The sequence below is a fragment of the Taudactylus pleione genome, unplaced genomic scaffold, assembly GCF_031769625.1.
Source record: "Taudactylus pleione unplaced genomic scaffold, aTauple2 ptg000083l, whole genome shotgun sequence".
NCBI lineage: Eukaryota > Metazoa > Chordata > Amphibia > Anura > Myobatrachidae > Taudactylus > Taudactylus pleione.
The window spans coordinates 1,305,969-1,325,490 of NW_028284485.1; the positions used below are offsets into that span (position 1 = coordinate 1,305,969).

The 19,522-nt window shown below is 43.5% G+C and overlaps 1 protein-coding gene across 1 annotated transcript in view; it reads left to right on the top strand.

Annotated features, from left to right (window-relative positions):
• Window positions 1–19,522, top strand: part of ANKH (ANKH inorganic pyrophosphate transport regulator) — a 140,768-nt gene that overhangs the window by 78,158 nt on the left and 43,088 nt on the right. Inside the window, exon 2 of the mRNA XM_088468258.1 lies at window positions 12,359–12,575. Coding sequence (XP_088324384.1) covers window positions 12,359–12,575 — 217 coding nt within the window. The remainder of the gene's footprint in view (window positions 1–12,358; window positions 12,576–19,522) is intronic.

Sequence of the window (19,522 nt, forward strand, 5' to 3'; positions counted from 1 at the left end):
TCTTCTGTCATCCACCACAGTTGTTTTCCGTGTTCCTCCAGGTGTTTTGGTGTTGCTGAGCTCTCCGGTGCATTCTTTCTTTTTAAGAATGTTCCAAACAGTTGATTTGGCCACACATAATGTTTTTGCTATCTCTCTGATGGGTTTGTTTTGATTTTTCAGCCTAATGATGGCTTGCTTCACTGATAGTGACAGCTCTTTGGATCTCATATTGAGAGTCAACAGCAACTGATTCCAAATGCAAATGTCACACCTAGAATCAACTCCAGACCTTTTACCTGCTTAGTTGATAATGAAATAACGAGGGAATAGCCCACACCTGCCCATGAAATAGCTTTTGAGTTGATAGTCCCATTACTTTTGGCCCCTTAAAAAGTGGGAGGCACATATAGAAACCGTTGTAATTCCTACACCGTTCACCTGATTTGGATGTAATTGCCCTCAAATTAAATCTGAAAGTCTGCAGTTAAAGCACATCTTGTTTGTTTAATTTCAAAGCCATTGTGGTGGTGAATAGAGGCCAAAATATGAAAATTCTGTCAATGTCCCAATATTTATGCACCTGACTGTATATCTATTATTAAGAAAAATTTGGGACAGTCAGTCTGGACAAATTAATAGGAGTGTGTTGATTTAAAAGTTTGAATCTGCTGATGAGAATGGTTAATTGGATAGGAAGCACTGGGATTATATGTTGCTAATATCACTATCCATAGGTATTAACAATATTTGCTACAATTTATCTACATGTTTACATTTTTAGAATTTCTGTATAATAAATTGTTACATGATACAGAGAAGCCTGCCTGTGATCATTCAAGTGTAATTTATCAATTGGTGAATTGTCAGCAATAGCACGGTCTACATTTGATTTACAGTCAGGAGTAAATGCCAGAATGATGCAAGTCTTCGTAGGCGCATATGTGTGTGCCGTGATTTTGTGCAATTTACTGTACACAAACTGTAATAGTACTCACTCTGCATCAGCTCCACTGCATCAGCTCCATATTTTGCACCAAACTGTGCTCAGTCAATACAAGTGAATGTTGGCAGTACTAATGGGTGCTCTACTGTCTGCAAAAGAAATGAGCAGTGATGCGATGTGAAGTCTAGACTCCGCTAATCAATTGGCTTTCTCATGCTGCAACCAATCGGAGCAATGCCAGTCTGGACTATAATTTACATTGGGGATCCGCAAGGAGCACTTCAGTGTCTTCTACCAGTGTTTCTTTTACCCTATAGTTTTACATAGAAAATAAGAAAAGGATCCCTGTCTAATTAGTTTAATAAAGTGGCAAATTACATGTTGGGATAGTGTTGTGATTACAGGACTTTTCTCTAGTTTCCTTGGATATGCTGACACTTATAGTTCTACAAGTTCCAGTATAATAACCTAACCTGCTTATGAATTGCAGATACCAGTAGTTCCACATAATCCTGTTACCCATACCGCCGCCCCCCCACATTATTTAACTTTGCAAAGGTGCAGAGTATGAGATTTGAAAAATTTGTTATGCTCATTTTTACAATAAACCAGTGCTGAGAAGGTCTCAATATTAATGAATAATGTGAAAACCACGATTCCTACAGTAGGTTGGCATCAAATGCATGATTTGCATACCAGCTTCCCAAACCAGTAAAGCATACAGTATTTGTAGAAAGCATCCAGTGACGGCATTTAATAGAGTCTATTAATTACTACAGTACTGTATGTTCATTGGAAGGATTTATTGACAGTGCAGTTCCTTAGTTGCTAAAAGACTGGAAAATAATAATAATAATAACAATTCTAATAAAGAAGAAATTATCAATATACAGTAAATCACCTCACACTACTGTAACTAACAATTTAACAGTCACTACGAAGAATTTACAAACTGACCCCAAATACGGAAGTGGCTGACTAATGCACTCCTTATACAGTACAGGGGTGTTTGTGTTATTCCTAACAAACGCAGTTCAGCATAGAGACTTACAGTATATACATCTGTCAAAGCCGTATAATGTGCAGATGCATCTGTTTGACAGATGCAAATAGTCGCTGATGTTGGTTGCCAGCTTTACTAAACTGCTTCAGATTGGCTGATTGCAAATTCATCTCTGAATCTCGGTGCTTCTTCAATGTGTGTGCCTATGTTATGTTTTTGTCTGTGTGTGTTTTTAGCAGTTTGTGTTCTCAAACTAGATGGAGAGTTGTACCTTCTGTATTAGAGGGGTTTTTCACGTTTATTTTAGAGAAACCTGATAGCAATACATACACTGCATGGGTATATGTGTTTGATGTGCATTGTTGTAACACTTTAAAAAATGGGCTGTGATATCATGGGGTTGTGAGCTCATGGGGCTTGTGGCTGCTCCTGCAAGAACTGACATTATAGAGAAGCTTTTAATAAAGGAGGCCGAACCGAAAAGGTTTATTGTTTTATTCATAACATATTAAAACTGTTGTTCACAACCTTCAGTTTTTTTTAATTAGACGTTGACATATATTTTTAAAATTCTTCTTTCAAGGAGAGGTTAGGTTAAATCATACATGCCTATATGCCCGGAAGTCGCGGGAGGCTCTCGATTTTTCAGGTAGCCCCCACACTCCTGGAAGTGTAGGCAGATCTCCCGCATCCTGCCCAGTTGCTAGTGAAGTGGGCAGAATGGGGAGATTAATTGGGGAATGTGCAGGTCCGTGATGAGGGGGCGGGGCTAAACGACACGATTTGCATCATTTACAAACACACAAAGACACACAGAGATTCAGACAGACTGCGCATATACAAAAACTTGTCTTTGCAGTTCTGGAGCCAGAGTGATTCTCACTGCTAAAAACTGGACCCCTTGTGTGTCCCAAGCCAGTGTATCCCGCCCCTCAGCTCAAGCTCAACCTGTTAACTGTACGGATCCTGAAAGAGTTAATTGTTTAAGATTTTAGTTGTATACTAGTGAATAAATAAATTCTTTATCAACATGTGACAGTGTTTACATCATATATATCGTATACCCAGATTAACTATTGCTGGCAGTGTTTTGTTGTATGAGGAGCTCTAATCACGATTTATGTTCTTGACATTCTGAGAATAATGAGATATAACAAATGCTTTATATTAGTACATTACATTTTATCCTGCACCTCTGTCAAAATATCTTGAGCTTCAAGACGTTTTTCTTGGAGTGTAGACAGGGCTACATTATAAAATGGCTCAGTACATCAATAACAATGTCTGTGATATACAGACAGTAACATTGACAGATGGATTTCTCCAGCTCAGACAGGTTTAGGGGAACATAATAAAATGTTCGTGGTTGTGTTTATGATTTTTTGTGTCATGCTGTCTTCTGTGTGACACTATTTTCATTTGTCTAAATGTCTTATGTGAAATTGTATATTGCTGTGGTTTTACCTGCGTTAAGGTTTTGCTTATTTTAACTGATGATATTGATGTTTTAGCAGGCCAACTGGGCACATGCCATTCAGTGAACAGCATAAATATGGTTTAAAGTAAATTAGAATTACTCATCCTTTTAAATAATATTTTTTGTTGTTTACTTGTATAGTCCTATAATCACTTAAATATATGCACTAGTGGAAGAGGGGATGTTAGATATGAGTTATAAGCGTGTGGGGTATATTAAACAATGGCGTATTCATTACCAATACCAATCATTACCAATATATATATATAGGACTGTAACACCTTTACACACTGATAAAATAATCAAAGATACAGCACATAGTTAAATCATCAGATAACTTTAAGTGCCCCAAAACACACCCCGTTATATTTATTCATGTAATTTTGTCTAAACAGAGGCAGGGATACCTCTGTATGTGGAGCTGCTAAGGACACTGACAGATTAACCTAGAGCGCTGTACCCCCCCTTCCCATTTCTATAGTATTCATTACCAATGCCCAAGGCAGCATAATCTGTGCTCTACATTATATTAACAATTTAAAATATGCAAATAAACAAGTCTTCACTTTTGGAATATGCTTAACAGATTTAGCTGTAATGCAGTGTTATACAGTGGCACCAATGCAAAGTTATATTCTAATGAAGTCTCCTAGGATAGGGCTTAATCACAATTTTTTATGCTACTTGTTTACTATACGCATACACATTGGAAAGCCTGCAGAGAGCTTTAAAATGCTAGTAAAATACCAGTGGGTATGAGGTATGGTACCTTACACACAGGCATAGATGAGAAAAACTGGTTCAGTTAAATTTGTTTGACTATTGCTAAACCAAATTTGTGTAACTGACATATTTGGGAAAAATAAAAGTAATTTAAATAAACAAAGCCCTGTTTTGGTGGTCATATCTACCAACATAATCATCAATAGTTCACACAGCTAAGTTGGACACTAGAAGAGATGCATTGTGGCTTCTGTGGAGCCGTTGGTGTTGCTACTTGTCTATTCGCATGCATGCTGGAGTTTTTTTTACTCCGGTGTGAATGAATACTTACACCCCAGGATAGCAATTCCGACACAGTACTGACTTCCAGTTTTATGACCCAGGAGTCCTACCTGTCCCTCAGCCAGTGTATGCGGAAGCCGTAGGGGGAAGGGGGGGGGTGGACAGATAGGGAATCTTTGGATCCCTCTCCGGTGACTCCATTCAAAAAGAAATCCATAGGCTTTTACAGACAACATTGTCTATAGATGGTGATCATGGTGTTGCCTATTGGGCTCCAGAGTTTTATACATATGAGCACATCGCAGCCATAAAATTCTATGGGGCTTGCAGTTGCGAGGAACTATGTTATACATATGGAGATTCATACGTATTGTTGTTTTACCGCATTATTAGTAATGATAAATCCCACCCTCGCTCATTCAGTTCCACATCTGACAGTCCCAATGAAACCTCACTAGACATATGTCTGTGGAGTGGATGGACACAAATCGGCCCCACCTCCTCCAACTTTCCTTTTGTTGGAAGGAGTGCACTCCTGCGTTGCCTCCACTCAGTATCCTGACAAGGTTGGCTCACTCTGCGGTCACTAGGTCCTGCCGGAGTCAGTTAGAAAGTTCTGATCTTTGACATTTGGGCTGACCACAGCTCCTCATGTTTTCACTAAGGTCATGGCTGCGCACTTTCGATGCAGGGGCGTCCGCATCCTATCCTATCTGGACGACCTCGTTCTCCTGGCCCAGTCTCCAGATGTTCTGTGAGACCACATCCGTCTGATGGCGGATCTTCTGCAGTAACACGGGTGGATCATCAATTGATGGAAATCCACCTTGACGCCTTCACAGGTGAGGCTACATTTAGGGGCTCTACTAGATTCTAGGACTCAGTGGGTCTTCCTTCCTGCAGACAAGATACTGTCTCTGCAGTCTCAGATTCGCACATTCCTAAGCCACTGCTGGGTGTCAGTGCACTGCAGATCCTGGGTTCCCTGGTCTCCACCTTCGACATGATAGAGTCTCGTCTGCACCTCGTCATTTAACCTCAAGGTGCAGAATGCTCATTCTCTCTTTGGACGTTCATCTCTCATGTGGTGGTTCGATCGGTCCCACCTGGGCAGTGCTCATCCCTATTGAATCTAGGACTGAGTTCTACTCATCATTGACGCAGGTCTCAGAGGGTGGGAGGTGGTGATGTGTCATCAGACGTTTCAGGGTAAATGGATGTCTCAAGAGAGTTGACTGTCCATCAACGTCCTGGGGCTCCAAGCATTGTTCAGAGCGCTTTGCCAGACGCAGTCTCTCCTTCAGAGTTGTCCGGTCGATGTACAGTTGGACAACGCAACTGTCGTCGCCTACATAAGCCACCAGGGAGACAGTAGCGGCACCATGAAGCAGGTCAGCTTCCACTGGGCAAAGCATCATCTTGCATCTCTGTCAGCAATCTTCATCCCCGGAGAGCAGAATTGGGGAGCGGTCTTCCTAAGCCACCAAGACGTGCATTCTGGCAAGTGGGCTCTGCCTCCAGACGTCTTCCTGCTACTGGTCTGCTGTTGGGGCCTACAAGATATAGATATGATCGTGTCTCAACACGACCGCCAGTTGCCAAGATACTGCTTCCGCACAAGGGATCTAGATGCTCTGGTAGACGCTCTGGCAGTTAGGTGATAGTTTCCATTCATTTCCTCCTTTCTTGATGATCCCGCGACTTCTCAGCATGTTCAAGCTAGAGGGAGGCATGGTGATCCTCGTTGCGCCAGATTGGCCATGGTGGGCATGGTACGCCTAATTTCTGGGCCTCTCCATTGACGACCCATTTCGTCTTTCTCTACAGCTGTTGTCTTCTCCGATTGGCTGCTGGTCCGCAAGCTGTGATTGGCTCACAGCCGCGCCATATTTGAAATGCCGATGCATGGATGCCGCACTACTACGAGAGCCACCTGGGCCGAGAGCCACCTGGGCAGGTACCCTACTACTACCCCCCCCCAGTCCAGCCAGCTGCCCCTTGCCTGCTCCACCCTCCATTTTCCTGCCATTCTTCCTTGCCCTATGCTTCCCCCCTAGTCCTGCCAGCCTTCCCTGACCTGCCCCCTCCTCACAGGTCTTAGTAGTAAATAAGACAGACCCTACTCCATATAGTTGATTAACTATATGGAGTAGTGTCTCATTATTTACTACTATTGCTACTAAGACCTGTGAGTGCCGCTCGTGACCCTCTCTTTATTATATATATATATATATATATACGCTGCTTTACGGCTTTTTTAATTGGTTTACGCACAAATTGGTGTCCCACCCTCTGGTGTAGCTCCACCCACCTCTGCCAAACCCCTCCCCCCTGGTGGGGACCCTGCCTATTTTCTCAGTACCGGGCCCCACGAATTCTGATGGCAGCCCTGCCTGCATGCACGGGCGATGGACGATATCGATCATCCGTGTCCGCGCCTCGTTTGGTCGTTTGAGGGGGCAAAAAAAGGACGATTCAAATGATAAACGATATCGTTATCGTTTAAATCGTCCTTTAAATCTGACCGTGTGTATGCACCATTAGAGTGCCCCAGAACACTACTGGATACTTATTCATTTTCTCCTCTTTTTGTGATGTCTATAAGCACCACTCATAAATTAAAGAAAAAATGTATATCGTTTGTCTTTATAAATTTCCAGTGTGGATCTTCAGGGTTCTCAAAGAGTGTTTTGTTGTAGGTCACAATAATCGTTTCCTGTGTTGATACCTAAATTTCATGCTTAAACATTTTTTCAGCCCACTAAGAAAAAAAATATATATATATACTGTATATGTCCTCAAGATATATTAAAATAGTTTCTCTTCAGTGTCTCACATTTCATTATTTCCTGTCTTTTCAGTTTCTTGTGATCAGTATACAGTATGAATTTATTTGTTTTGATGTGGTAGGCAGATGGAGAATTTCTCATTGTTATTCCACTTCCCCTTTTCAAATCATGTGTTTCATGTCACAATTTTGCCATTAATGAGCCAAATGCTGAGCTCAAGGTATAAAATCTGTGCTGCAATGAATAGGTAATGCAGCACAGATTTAACCCAGGGAGCCTGTTCTGGATCTTCCACTGGATGGATTTGGACGAAAACTTCACAGAGGGGTGGCAATTGGTATGGGATGCCTAATGGAGTGGTTGGGGTCCTGGTTGGACCTCACGATGGAGTCCACCGGGCAGAACTTTGACCCAGGGAGCCTGTGCTCCTGTGCTGGGCCTTCCACTGGATAGATTTGGACGACATCATATAATAAAACTTAATTGTCAGGTTGCGGCCTGGGATCGGCCGTTACTCACCAGTGCCGGCTTCCCCTGACCTCTCGAGCAGTCAGATGCTAGGTGCGGCGGTGAGTGAGACGCTGAGGATTATACCTGGGCTCTGCTGGGACATCCATGTGCTCACTCCGCTGCAGCTGACACTATCCTCCAATGGACTACTACCTTAGGGTATTTAGCCGGGCTCCAGACAATAGGAAATTGCCTGTACAACGTTGTTACTTCCTGTGTATATTTGCTGTTGCAGCATCCCAGGTTACAAGCTCCTTTCTTCCAGTGATACTCTCCTAGTGTTTACCTACAAAGTGTCATCATCCTGTGCCAGTTCTGCATCTGGATCCGCAGTGCATGTACTCAGTACGTCAGTACGTCATCTAAGTACAAACTCCTAGTGACATTCTCCTGTGCCAGTTCTGCGTCTGAAGCCACAGCGTGTGTACTTAGTACGCCATCCAAGTACAAACTCCTAGTGACATTCTCCTGTGCCAATCCTGCGTCTGAAGCCACAGTGTGGGTACTTAATACACAATCCGAGTACCATCTCTTAGTGCCATTCTGTGTCAGCCCTGCATCTGGATCAACAGGATGTGTACCCAGTACATCACCCAAGTGCAAAACTTCCAATATCATTCTTCTGTGCTTTCCCTGTGATAGTGTTCTTCCATTTCCCACTTGTGCCGGATACCTTAGCAAGGGGTCGCGACCTGCTTGCTGGGTGCATCTTAAGCCCAAATCCCACTGGGAGGGGTCACTGGCGAACACCTCCCAGTACGTTAGACTCCACGTCTTTGGTCAGGTCTAGCCAACATCCAGTAGTTGTGGATAAGGAAGCCATATATCCAGGCCCCTCGCCTAAGATTCCTTTCTCAACCTGGGTCCACGTCTTCTAATACCCCTACAGGGGATTACCATAGCCCGAACGTGACATTAATAACTTGAAGATTTAAACCCGGGCAACGCCGGTTACTTCAGTTTATAATATAATTAGAGTGGAAGTCCGATCAACTTACTTGGAGTTCCAAAGTCCAAAAGATTTATTTGCACAAAGAAATAGAAAGGGTACCTCCAATACAATGCGCATACGCAGTTGGTACCAACACAAGGCTTCAATTCTAAATGCACTGACTTGCTGGGTCAGTGTGGTACAATTTATACACAACAAGCTATATAGGAGTAACCTTAGAAACAAATAGTAGAGTTTAGATAAACTGTTCACTACACAATGTATTTAGTCAAGCTTTCAGCTGCCTTCCTGAGCCATAATAACCTCTTGCTTGTAATTATTGTCGGTGCCATGTGTGCATATGTCCTGAAGCGATCACCAATCAGAGTGGCAAAGTGGCAGGTATAACAGTTTACAGTTAAAAGCAGGTTCTTATTACAAGCATTTAACAAACAAGTCGTAAGTACAGGCAGCCTTAAACTAAAGAAATGTTCACAAACCTGTGATCACTTACAAAATCAAATATATATTCGTACATGAAATTGTGGTGCAATATTTGCAGTGTTATGTGGGAAATTGTGCAAAATTCATAAAGTACATAAACACTAATATACAACTACTTGTGATATTGAAAAGGAGTATTTAAGTATATGGGAAATAATAAAATATGATTTAAACATACAGAAAGTTGTTTTATTGTACTTCATCCAAATTTATATATTTAACTTTAAACATATACAGTTAGATATACAGTATAATTATTTTGTGTGTAAAAAGAAAGAACTTGACACATATTTTAAGTGAGTAATTGAAACTGGTCTGCAACTGAAACTAGATTTAACAATATAATTTACTAAAGATGTTCAGTTTGCTTTTCCTCACTCTTTATGGGTGGCATGCATCCACCACTCATCGCATGAATGCCGGCATAAATAAAGCCGGTATGCATGAATAAAATAGCAAAGGACAGCTATCCCGATAAGAGTTGATAAGAACTGTACTTTGCGAGAGAGGGACTTCCGGATTAATGACCCAGAAGTCCCTCTGTGCATGCACAGAAGGACACGCGTGTCACGGAGGACACTGCGAGGGATCCAGTTAGATCCCTCTCAATGAACTTTGCGATGAGGCGCCCCTAGGCTTTTGTTGGGAAACGTCATCTGAGGATGGTGTTGCCCACCGACTCCAAGCTGTAGAATGCTTTGCTTTCCAAAGCTTGGTGTATGTTAGAAATGTGGTCAAACGCCCGAAAAGGGCATTTTCGGGAATTTGACCACTTAATTGATCGTTGTGCATCCCGCCCTGTGTGAGCCTGCTGCTCTGCCCTGTCCATTCCATGCTTAATACTTGCCCCGTACATTGCTCCCGCACAGTGATCCTCTGTCTGTCCCGTCACTGAAGTGGGAGCCCTTGGCTACTGAGGCACGACCCAGCTCCTGCTGTGCATGTCAGAGAGGGGATACACCTAGCGAATTGTTTTATATATATGCTTTTTATTTGCCACTACATCTAACTGAGCTGCACTTTGTATGTATATGCAAATATGACAGCTCAGTGTTGGAGGCCAGTTTCTATGCTAATCTGTATGAAATGCTCTAATCATGGCTGATATTACAGACATTTTAGTTGTTATTTTGACATATTTATTCATGTGAACCACCTATTAGATAGTTCTCCTGTGAATTCAATGCCCTATCACAGGCATAAATGCTTTGTCTCATAGTGGTTGGTCAGTTCAAAGATACTCCTCACTCCATTTATTGTGTACCAACAGGAAATGGTTACTGATATATAATCATAATATTTCACAGAATGTATAAAAAAATTAATTACTGGTATATTGCTTGCAATTTTGCACAGAATAATTATTTTCATTATACCGGAGAAATATGATATGAGAACAAATATCTGTCACACAAAATGCATCCATTTCAAGCCGTTGACAGGTACTCAACAGGCAATGAGCAAAATCAATCATTTTATTCTTTTGTGCAGTCACTTTATCTTGACTTTACAGTCAATCATTACAATGCATAACTTGTGGCTGACTTATTCCCTCTGTATTAGTGAATCTGAATACAATACTTTGCATGTAGGAGGCAGAGGAAATTTACTGCATGACATGTTACAAAACTTTGCTGTATAATGTCATGTCACCCAGTTTATTACAGTATTCATAATAACACATTTGTGCCAACATTTCCTATATAGCAATCAATTAGTGCACACATGTAACATAGCTTAAAAGCAATGAAAGTGCTCTTTATTTTAATTTATCGTTCTACAGTATCAATGTAAGTTTAGTAGCATTCATTCAGTTTATTGAGGAACATACACAATTTGTGTTAGGTATTCATGTGCACTCAGTGTTACTTCATTTTCTATAGGGGTTGCTCAAGCAGTAAAGTAAAACACCTGTGTTAGGTATAACGCTGCCTCAGAAAGACGGTAATAACTCTTCATACTGTAAATTGCTGTTGGACTCTTTAATGACATGGGTGTTGCAATTATATAGTACACTAGGGGGGTAATTCAATTAGCCACGGTAATTTGCTGCATGCTAATTGATCCCCCCAGGACTATTTAATTATTAACTTAACAGGGAACGGAGGTAAGGTATCAGCCAATCAGCTCCTAACTGTCATTTTTCAAACACAGTCTGTGACTTGGCAGTTAGGAGCTGATTGGCTGGTACCTTACCTCCGTTCGCTTTATCGCCTAACACAGCTTAGTAAATAGATCCCTAAGGAGTCTATTTACTAAGCCTTGGATGTAGATAAAGTACCAACCAACCAGCTCCTAACTGTCATTTTTCAAACACAGCCTGTGACATGGCAGTTAGGAGCTGATTGGCTGGCACCTTATCTCTGTTCACATTATCTCCATCCAAGGCTTAGCAAATAGACCCCTAAAAGAAATGGCACTGCTGAAGATCAAAAGTGGTAAAATATTGACTGTTGCACATCACAACATACAGTATGTTGGAAATTCTTAGTATATATGTATATATAAACATTGATTATTAAAGAAGGATAAAAGCATAAACTGTAATAAAACTGGGTAATGTGTTATGTTTTTACATTATCTTTTTAAATTAATCCGAACATTACTTAGAAATAAAATTTACTTTGCTAGTAAGCTCCATTTACTTTATATAATAATGGCACTTGTAGTGTACCCTTTGGAATATTTTGATTATGGAAATCCCAAGCCTGATCTTACTGTACACTATATTGCACTACACTGCCTTCCTCTGGTTGTCATTAGTAATTACATTTTCATAACTTAAGGGCCCCATACACGGTGCAATGATAAGTTGGTAAGATGTGTAGTACGATTTCCCTTGAAATTCCTCATACGATGTGGTCAAATGCTGTACGACTGATCGTTACGATCGCCCAATACGATGCATAGAAGTGTATTAAAGTGTACGATGCATAGATCTGTATTAAAATTGTACTCCAGATCGTAGATCTTACTGTTTTGCAGTAAGATCTACGATCCAACTAGAAGAATTTGGGGATGCGCATTGGCATCGTATGCACACTGAGACAACACAGGATGTGCGAGATTGATCATTACGATTAATCGAAATCGTGCACATCGTGTAAAAAATCTCACCGTGTATTGGCCGCATAAGATCCAAGAACAGCAAATATTGGGGATTTCTATGTTTTCAGTTTTTAGAACTTTCATTTACATCATGCTGTCTCCACAGGCTTTAAATCGGGGTATAGCTGCCGTCAAAGAAGATGCTATCGAGATGCTTGCCAGCTATGGCCTGGCATATTCCCTGATGAAGTTTTTCACGGGTCCTATGAGTGACTTCAAGAATGTAGGTCTCGTGTTTGTGAACAGTAAGAGGGACCGAACAAAGGCCGTACTGTGTATGGTCGTGGCAGGCATTGTGGCTGCTATCTTTCACACGCTCATAGGTATGTGTCCTCCATATTATATATTTAGTGCATTGTGGTTGGGAAAAGAGCTGTGTTTAGATAACATTTACTTTGCAATTATAGTTAAATATTTGCTTGGAAAGTTTAATGTATGAGTGCAGTAACTGAATCATATGTGAGATCTAGTGCATGTTAAATACATCTTGTTTCATTGTATGTTTTACTACAGTTCTACAATAACAGTGATGATGAGAACTTTGGGGGTTATGTATCAAGCATTGTAGAGAGATATTGGGGTAGATATATGAACGGGAGGCTAACGATCTTTCAAGGCATGTGTCTGCTTAGCCCATTAATGAAGCAAAGCAGGACCACTTACTGACGGCATGTATTATAAAAGCAGTTGCTGAAGAGGGAGAGTGTGATCTCACCTGTCTGGCGTGGTCCACTCTCCCTCTTGCGGCTGCTTTTACCGGTGCTTGCAGGGATTCTGCGCATACGCCAGTAAAAAATTCCCATCGGCATCTGTGGCTAATTGGGGAAAAAATACTTTATTTCTTTTTGTAAACACAATCCCCGGCTGCATATTCCGACAGCCAGGAATAGTGCTGTGTGTGCGGCAATGACAGCTACAACTGTTGAAATTGATAGCTGCAGTTGTTGGAATGGACAGTGCCACTGACCGTCATGTGTTGCAACACCACTTTGGTGCAGTATCCTCGCATAACAGCCCTGTCATTCTGACCACTTCCGTGCTTTCAGGGAAGTGGTAATTGCAGCATATAATGTGTGCAGTTATTGATTTTGCAATTAACACCCATTCATACATCTCCCCCAAAAGTACCAACCAATCAGCTCCTGTCATTTTTCAAACACAGCCTGTAAAATTGCAGTTAGATGTTGATTGTTTAGTACTTTATCTCTCTCCAGGCTTTGATAAATCTTCCCCTATACCAGTGGTTCCCAAACTTTCTTTAATCATGGTGCTCTGGAGTATAACCATTTTTTTCAAGGTACCCCTAGGCAAAAAAATTCTTATTGAGAAAGTCAGAAAAAAATATTAAAATAACATCAGCTGTGCTTATCTGTCATCCTAAGGTTCAGTTATGTGGTGATGGACAGAGATGGGCTTCTGTTTGTCCACATATCTTTTGATTGGCAGCCACAAGCACTGGTTTTGCCTATTGCGCTGATCATAAATAATTTTATTTGGTCCTGGACCACCAAATCGTGGCACCCTTGCAAGTGCCCCGTGGCACCCCAGGGTCCCACGGCACCCATTATGGGAACCACTGCCCTATACTGTATACATACAGTACATATGTGCAGGGCCAGTTCTATCACTTAGCTGTGTGTTTGTTTTAGCAGCTGATGAGAGTCAGACAGACTTTCATCGGCTGCTGCGCCTACCGCCAAAGCTGGGCTGGAGTTCACTCATGAGCTCCATCTTCCGGCTCCCACAGTGGGTGATGGGAGAGACGTCATGACGTCTCTCCCATCATGCAGAGTGGGCAGGACCGGGAGGACGCCGGACGGAGGAGCAGATGCCGGACCGTGGATTAAGGTAAGTGGAGGTTCTTTTTCTTCCTGTGTGTGTGTCTGGTCGGGGGGAAGGTGACGGACTACTACTACTAAGGTCACTGCTGGGGGGGGACTATTACTAAGGGCACTGCTGGGGGTAAGGACTACTACTGCTAAGGGCACTGCTGGGGGGGGACTACTACTAAGGGCACTGCTGCTTGGCGGTGGACTACAACTAAGGGCACTGCTTGGGGGAAACTACTACTAAGGGCAGTGCTGGGGGGGACTACTAAGGGCACTGCTGGGGGGAGGACTACAACTAAGGGCACTGCTGGTGGGGAACTACAACTAAGGGCACTACTGGGGGGGCTACCACTAAGGGCACTGCTGGGGGGGTACTACTAAGGGCACTGCTGGGGGTACTACTGGGGGCACTGCTGGTGGGACCACTACTGGGGGACACTGCATAGAGGGGGATTACTACTAGGGGCACTGCTGGGGGTACTACTAGGGACGCTGTTATGGGTACTACTGGGGGCACTGCACACTGATGGGACCACTACTGGGGGCCACTGCATAGAGGGGGAGAACTACTAGGGGTACTGCTGGGGGGAGACTGCTACTGGGGGCACTGCTGGGGGGACTACTACTGGGGGCACTACATAGGGGGATCACTGTTGGGGGCACTGCTGGAGGGGCTACTACTAGGAGCACTGCTGGGGGGGCACTGCTGGGGGGACTACTACTGCTGGAGGCTCTGCACTGGTGGGACCACTACTGGGGGCACTGCATAGGGAGGGATTGCTGCCGGGGATACTGCTGGGGGGGACTACTACTAAAGGCACTGCTGGGGGAGGGCTGCTACTGGGGGGATTACTAATGGGGGCACTGCTGGGGGGGAGACTACTACTAGGAGCACTGCATCAGGGGAACCACTAATGGGGGCACTGCAAAGGGAGGGTTACTACTGGGGGCACTATATAAGGGGCACTGCATAGGTGGGGGACTACTGGGGGCACTGCTTAGGGGGGCCACTACTGGAGGCACTGTATAAGGGGCACTACTGAGGGCACTGCATGGGGGGACCAGTACTGGGGGCACTGCATAGGAAGGACCACTACTGCCGGCACTACTGGGGTCACTGTATAAGGTCTTGTGTAGCTATCGAGGGTGTGGGGGGGGGCGTAAGGATGAAGAAACGCCTAGGGTGCCAAGAAACCCTGCGCCGGCCCTGTATATGTGAGTGTGTGTGTTATACAGTGGGAAGGAAAAGTATGTGAATCCTTTGGAATTACCTGGCTATCTGCAAAAATGAATAATAAAATGTGATCTGATCTTTGTTTAAGTCACAAGAATAGACAAACACATGGCCTGATTCAGAGCCGCTCGTAAGCGGCCGCTCGTTCGCTGCGAGCGATGTTCGCACATCTGCGCATGCGTATGGGTCGTAATGCGTATGCGCCAACCAGTCATTGCTGTCCAAAATCGAGTGCTCGCAAAATAGCGAGTGCCTGCTAATTTGAGTGGAAGGATGAGGCGTTTGTGGGTGGTAACAGGGGAAGGTGCTTGAAAACGGGGAGTGGTGATCCGAACACAGGTGTGCCAAATGGTCAAAACGGGCGTTTTAAGGGTGTGCATAATTAACAAAGCAGCGTCATCGACCACGTCACTTGGTTATTTCTTAGCCTGAACTGTTCGCATGATTGCGGTAGGAAAATCCAACCACAAGCACTGCGAGCAGTTCAGATGCCTTTCGATGTACTCGATTAATCTAATAAATAGCGGAGATGACGTATGATGCGAGCAGCCAGGGGGCGTCTTTACAAAATAGCGAGCACATGTTTAGTTCGCTCGCTCAGACATAGAGGCGTCAACAGACCGCAAAGAGCGAGCGCTCACTTTAAATAGCCGGCCCCTTTTTCTGAACGAGCGAGCGCAAATAGCGTCCGGCTCTGAATCAGGCCCACAGTCTGCTTAAACAAATAACACACAAAAATTATACTTTTTGTTGTCTTTATTGAATGCACCGTGTGAATCATTGGATTTATTAACTGATTGGCCCTTCTTTGTCAGCTATATCCTCAACCAAAAGTTTCCTGTAGCTGTGGGTCAGAGCTGCACAGTGGTCAGGATTTTGGACCCCCTTCCTTCCTACAAAGCTGTTTCAGTTCAGCAATATTTTTGGGATGTCTGGTGTGAACGTCTTTCTTCAGGTCATGCCAAAGCATCTAAATAAGGTTGAGGTTCTGACTCTGGTAGGGCCACTTCAGGAGACACATTTTCTTCTGGTGAAGCCATTCAGTTGTTGATTTACTTCTGTATTTTGGTTTGTTCTGTTGCATCACTCAACTTCTGTTGAGCATTATTGGCGGACAGCTAGCTTTACATTCTCCTGCAAAATGTTTGATACATTTTTTTATTTCTTTTTCCTTCTGTGCAAACTGTTCAGGCCCTGAGACAGCAAAGCAGCCCCTAACCATACAGCCCCACCATGCTACAGGTGGGATGAAGCTTTGATGCTGGTGTGCTGTGCAATTTTTCTGTGTTCCTTCCAAACAATTCAACTTTCATTTCATCTGTCCACAGAACATTTTGCTAGGAGTGCTGTGGAACATTCAGATTTTCTGTGTGCAAACTTATGTTTTTTTGGAGAGAAGTGGCTTTTTCCATGAATACCATTCATGTTCTATGTTTAACATACTGTAAATTCACAAACAGATATTTTTGCAATACACATACTGTAATGTGTGTTAGTTTAAGAAGAATGTTTTAGTTTATTCTTATGACTTAGATGAAGATCAGGCTACATTTTATGATCAACTTATGCAGAAATAAAGGTAATTCCTAACGGTTTCTACTCTATTTAAGAATAAAAATAGTAAGATACACAGGTTCGTTTTGTTCGAACATTAAAAGATAATAAACCAAAGGTATGTTTACTTAAGCATATAAACACAATGTTTCAGGTGTCTTCATTGCTCTTTCTCAAGTCACTTGGGGCAATGGAGACACACAAAACATTGTGTTTATATGCTTAAATAACATATATTTTGTTTATTGTTGTATTTTAAAGTTAGAGCAAAACAAGCTTGAGTGTCGTATTGTTACACATATGGTTCATAGCCCCTGTCATCGAGTCGAGCGGTGTCACGTCACTGCCATCTGTGTCCCCGCTGGCCACCTGCGGGATCCATGAGACCTGTGTCACTCATCCGTAAGCATGCAGTTCCTGCTATTCTGATTCATGGGTGCAGCCATCCTGGGCTGTATCACATGACCCTTCCTGACAAACCAGTCTCCAGCAACTCCATGACGCAGTCAGCCTATCTGTGCACAGGGTGCCCTATTTAAACAAAAACTGCTGACTGCTTGTTGCTAGAACAACACTTTTCTCTCCCTAGAGATCAGTATCCTGGCTGCAGTGGCTTCTGTTCAAGACTCTGGTTACCTGCATTCAGGGCCAGTTTTACTTATACGCTGGTTACGTGGCTGAGTAGTGCGCCACATAGTGGAGGGCGCCATGGCTTGGTTGCGCCAGCAACATGCAAATAAGAAACCCACCCTGGTGTGCCGCCCTCGGCATTGCCTGGCTCAGAGACTCGCACAGCAGACAGTGTTAAACTGTTAAAAAAACAGCCCTTGCTGGGAGCTGTAGTTTATATTGAGTTTCTTCACTGTAGTGTAGTACTGTGCCAGATACCAACGCCAGTAACACTGCCTGCTGTGCGAGTCTCCAGGGCCAGGCACTGCCCAGGGAAGCACACCAGGGCAACATCTATTTGATTTTATCCCCTGGCCGCAGGAGAAGCATATCAGGATTACTTTCACCAATATTATAGCCTCGATTAAAATGTGGTGAGCCAATATTATTTCTCTATAAATAGTATGTCAATAACATATTATGTACATTTATTTTGTTTTTTATTTAGAAGATTTTGACTTTTTCATTTGCCGAAAATGAAGGCTGTAATAATTATAAGACTGAAATGCACTCCCCCTGCAAATACAAATAAACATAATCACCTTTACGTAATACAAATCCTTATTAAAAGTAGAGATAAACGGTTTGGTTTCCCTGGCATAATGTGTAAGGAGGCACTACTACTGTGGGCGTAATGCTTAAGGCGCGCTACTACTGTGGGCATAATGTGTAAGAAGCACTACTACTGTGGGCATAATGTGTAAGGAGCACTACTACTGTGGGCATAATGTGTAAGGAGCACTACTGTGGGCATAATGTGTAAGGAGCACTACTATTGTGGGCATAATATGTAAGGAGCACTACTACTGCGGGCATAATGTGTAAGGAGCACTACTACTGTGGGCATAATGTGTAAGGAGCACTACTGTGGGCATAATGTGTAAGGAGCACTACTACTGTGGGCATAATGTGTAAGGAGCACTACTACTGTGGGCATAATGTGTAAGGAGCACTACTGTGTGCATAATGTGTAAGGAGCACTACTACTGTGGGCATAATGTGTAAGGAGCACTACTACTGTGGGCATAATGTGCAAGGCGCACTACTACTGTGGGCATATGTGTAAGGAGCACTACTACTGTGTGCATAATGTGTATGGAGCACTACAACAGGGTTCTTCCCATGAGACCACAGCCCATGAATTTTTTCAGACGCGTGCCTTCGGTGCGGACAAAAGTACGCCAGAGGAAGCAAAAATATATATTTTGCTTTCCAAAAAAATTGGTCTTGGGCCGATCTTGTCTGCTTTGCCTTGTGCATTCAGCTACTGTTCCAGATTCTGCTTACCTGCATTGCCAAGTCCATTCTGCTGCTTTACCAGTCTCCTGTTACCTGAATTTGTCAAGTGACCTCTGCAGCAGATCCAGTCATCAGTGACCTGTATTACTACACTGCATCTATCACAGTCTGCATCCATTCCAGCCTTTCACCACCTGGGCAGTTCTTCACTTTGCATCTATAACAGTTCTGAGCCACCTGCAGACCATCACAGGTACTATAGACTGTATCTGTTTATCTTCTGGTCAGGGTATTTGAGTACCTGCCCGTTCTCAGCCATCCATACCATGACATTATGCTGGGTACACACTTACAGATATATTAGCTGACCAATTGAACGGAAAAAAAAATCTTGTGTGCGTCGGCCAATGTGTACCAGCAATGTGTCTGTGGACGACGTCGTTCACAGACATATCGCGTTGGCTGTGCACTTGCTGCAGAGGCCATGGGGAGCGGGGCACGTCGCGACCCCTCGGCCAGTGGAACCTGTGGCCAGATAACAGATGATGGTTGTCCAGTATGTACAGGGCTGTAGAGAGCACCGCCGGGCCCGGTAAAGAGGGGGTGTGGCCTAATCGTGGGAGGCGAGGCCACGCCCCCTTGAGAGAAGAGGGGGGAAAACAATTTTGCGTGGGGCTGCGTGCTCGGGAGGGGGCGCTGTTAGCCCCTCTGCCCGCCGCAAAGCTGGGGGGGGCGCGATCAGTGT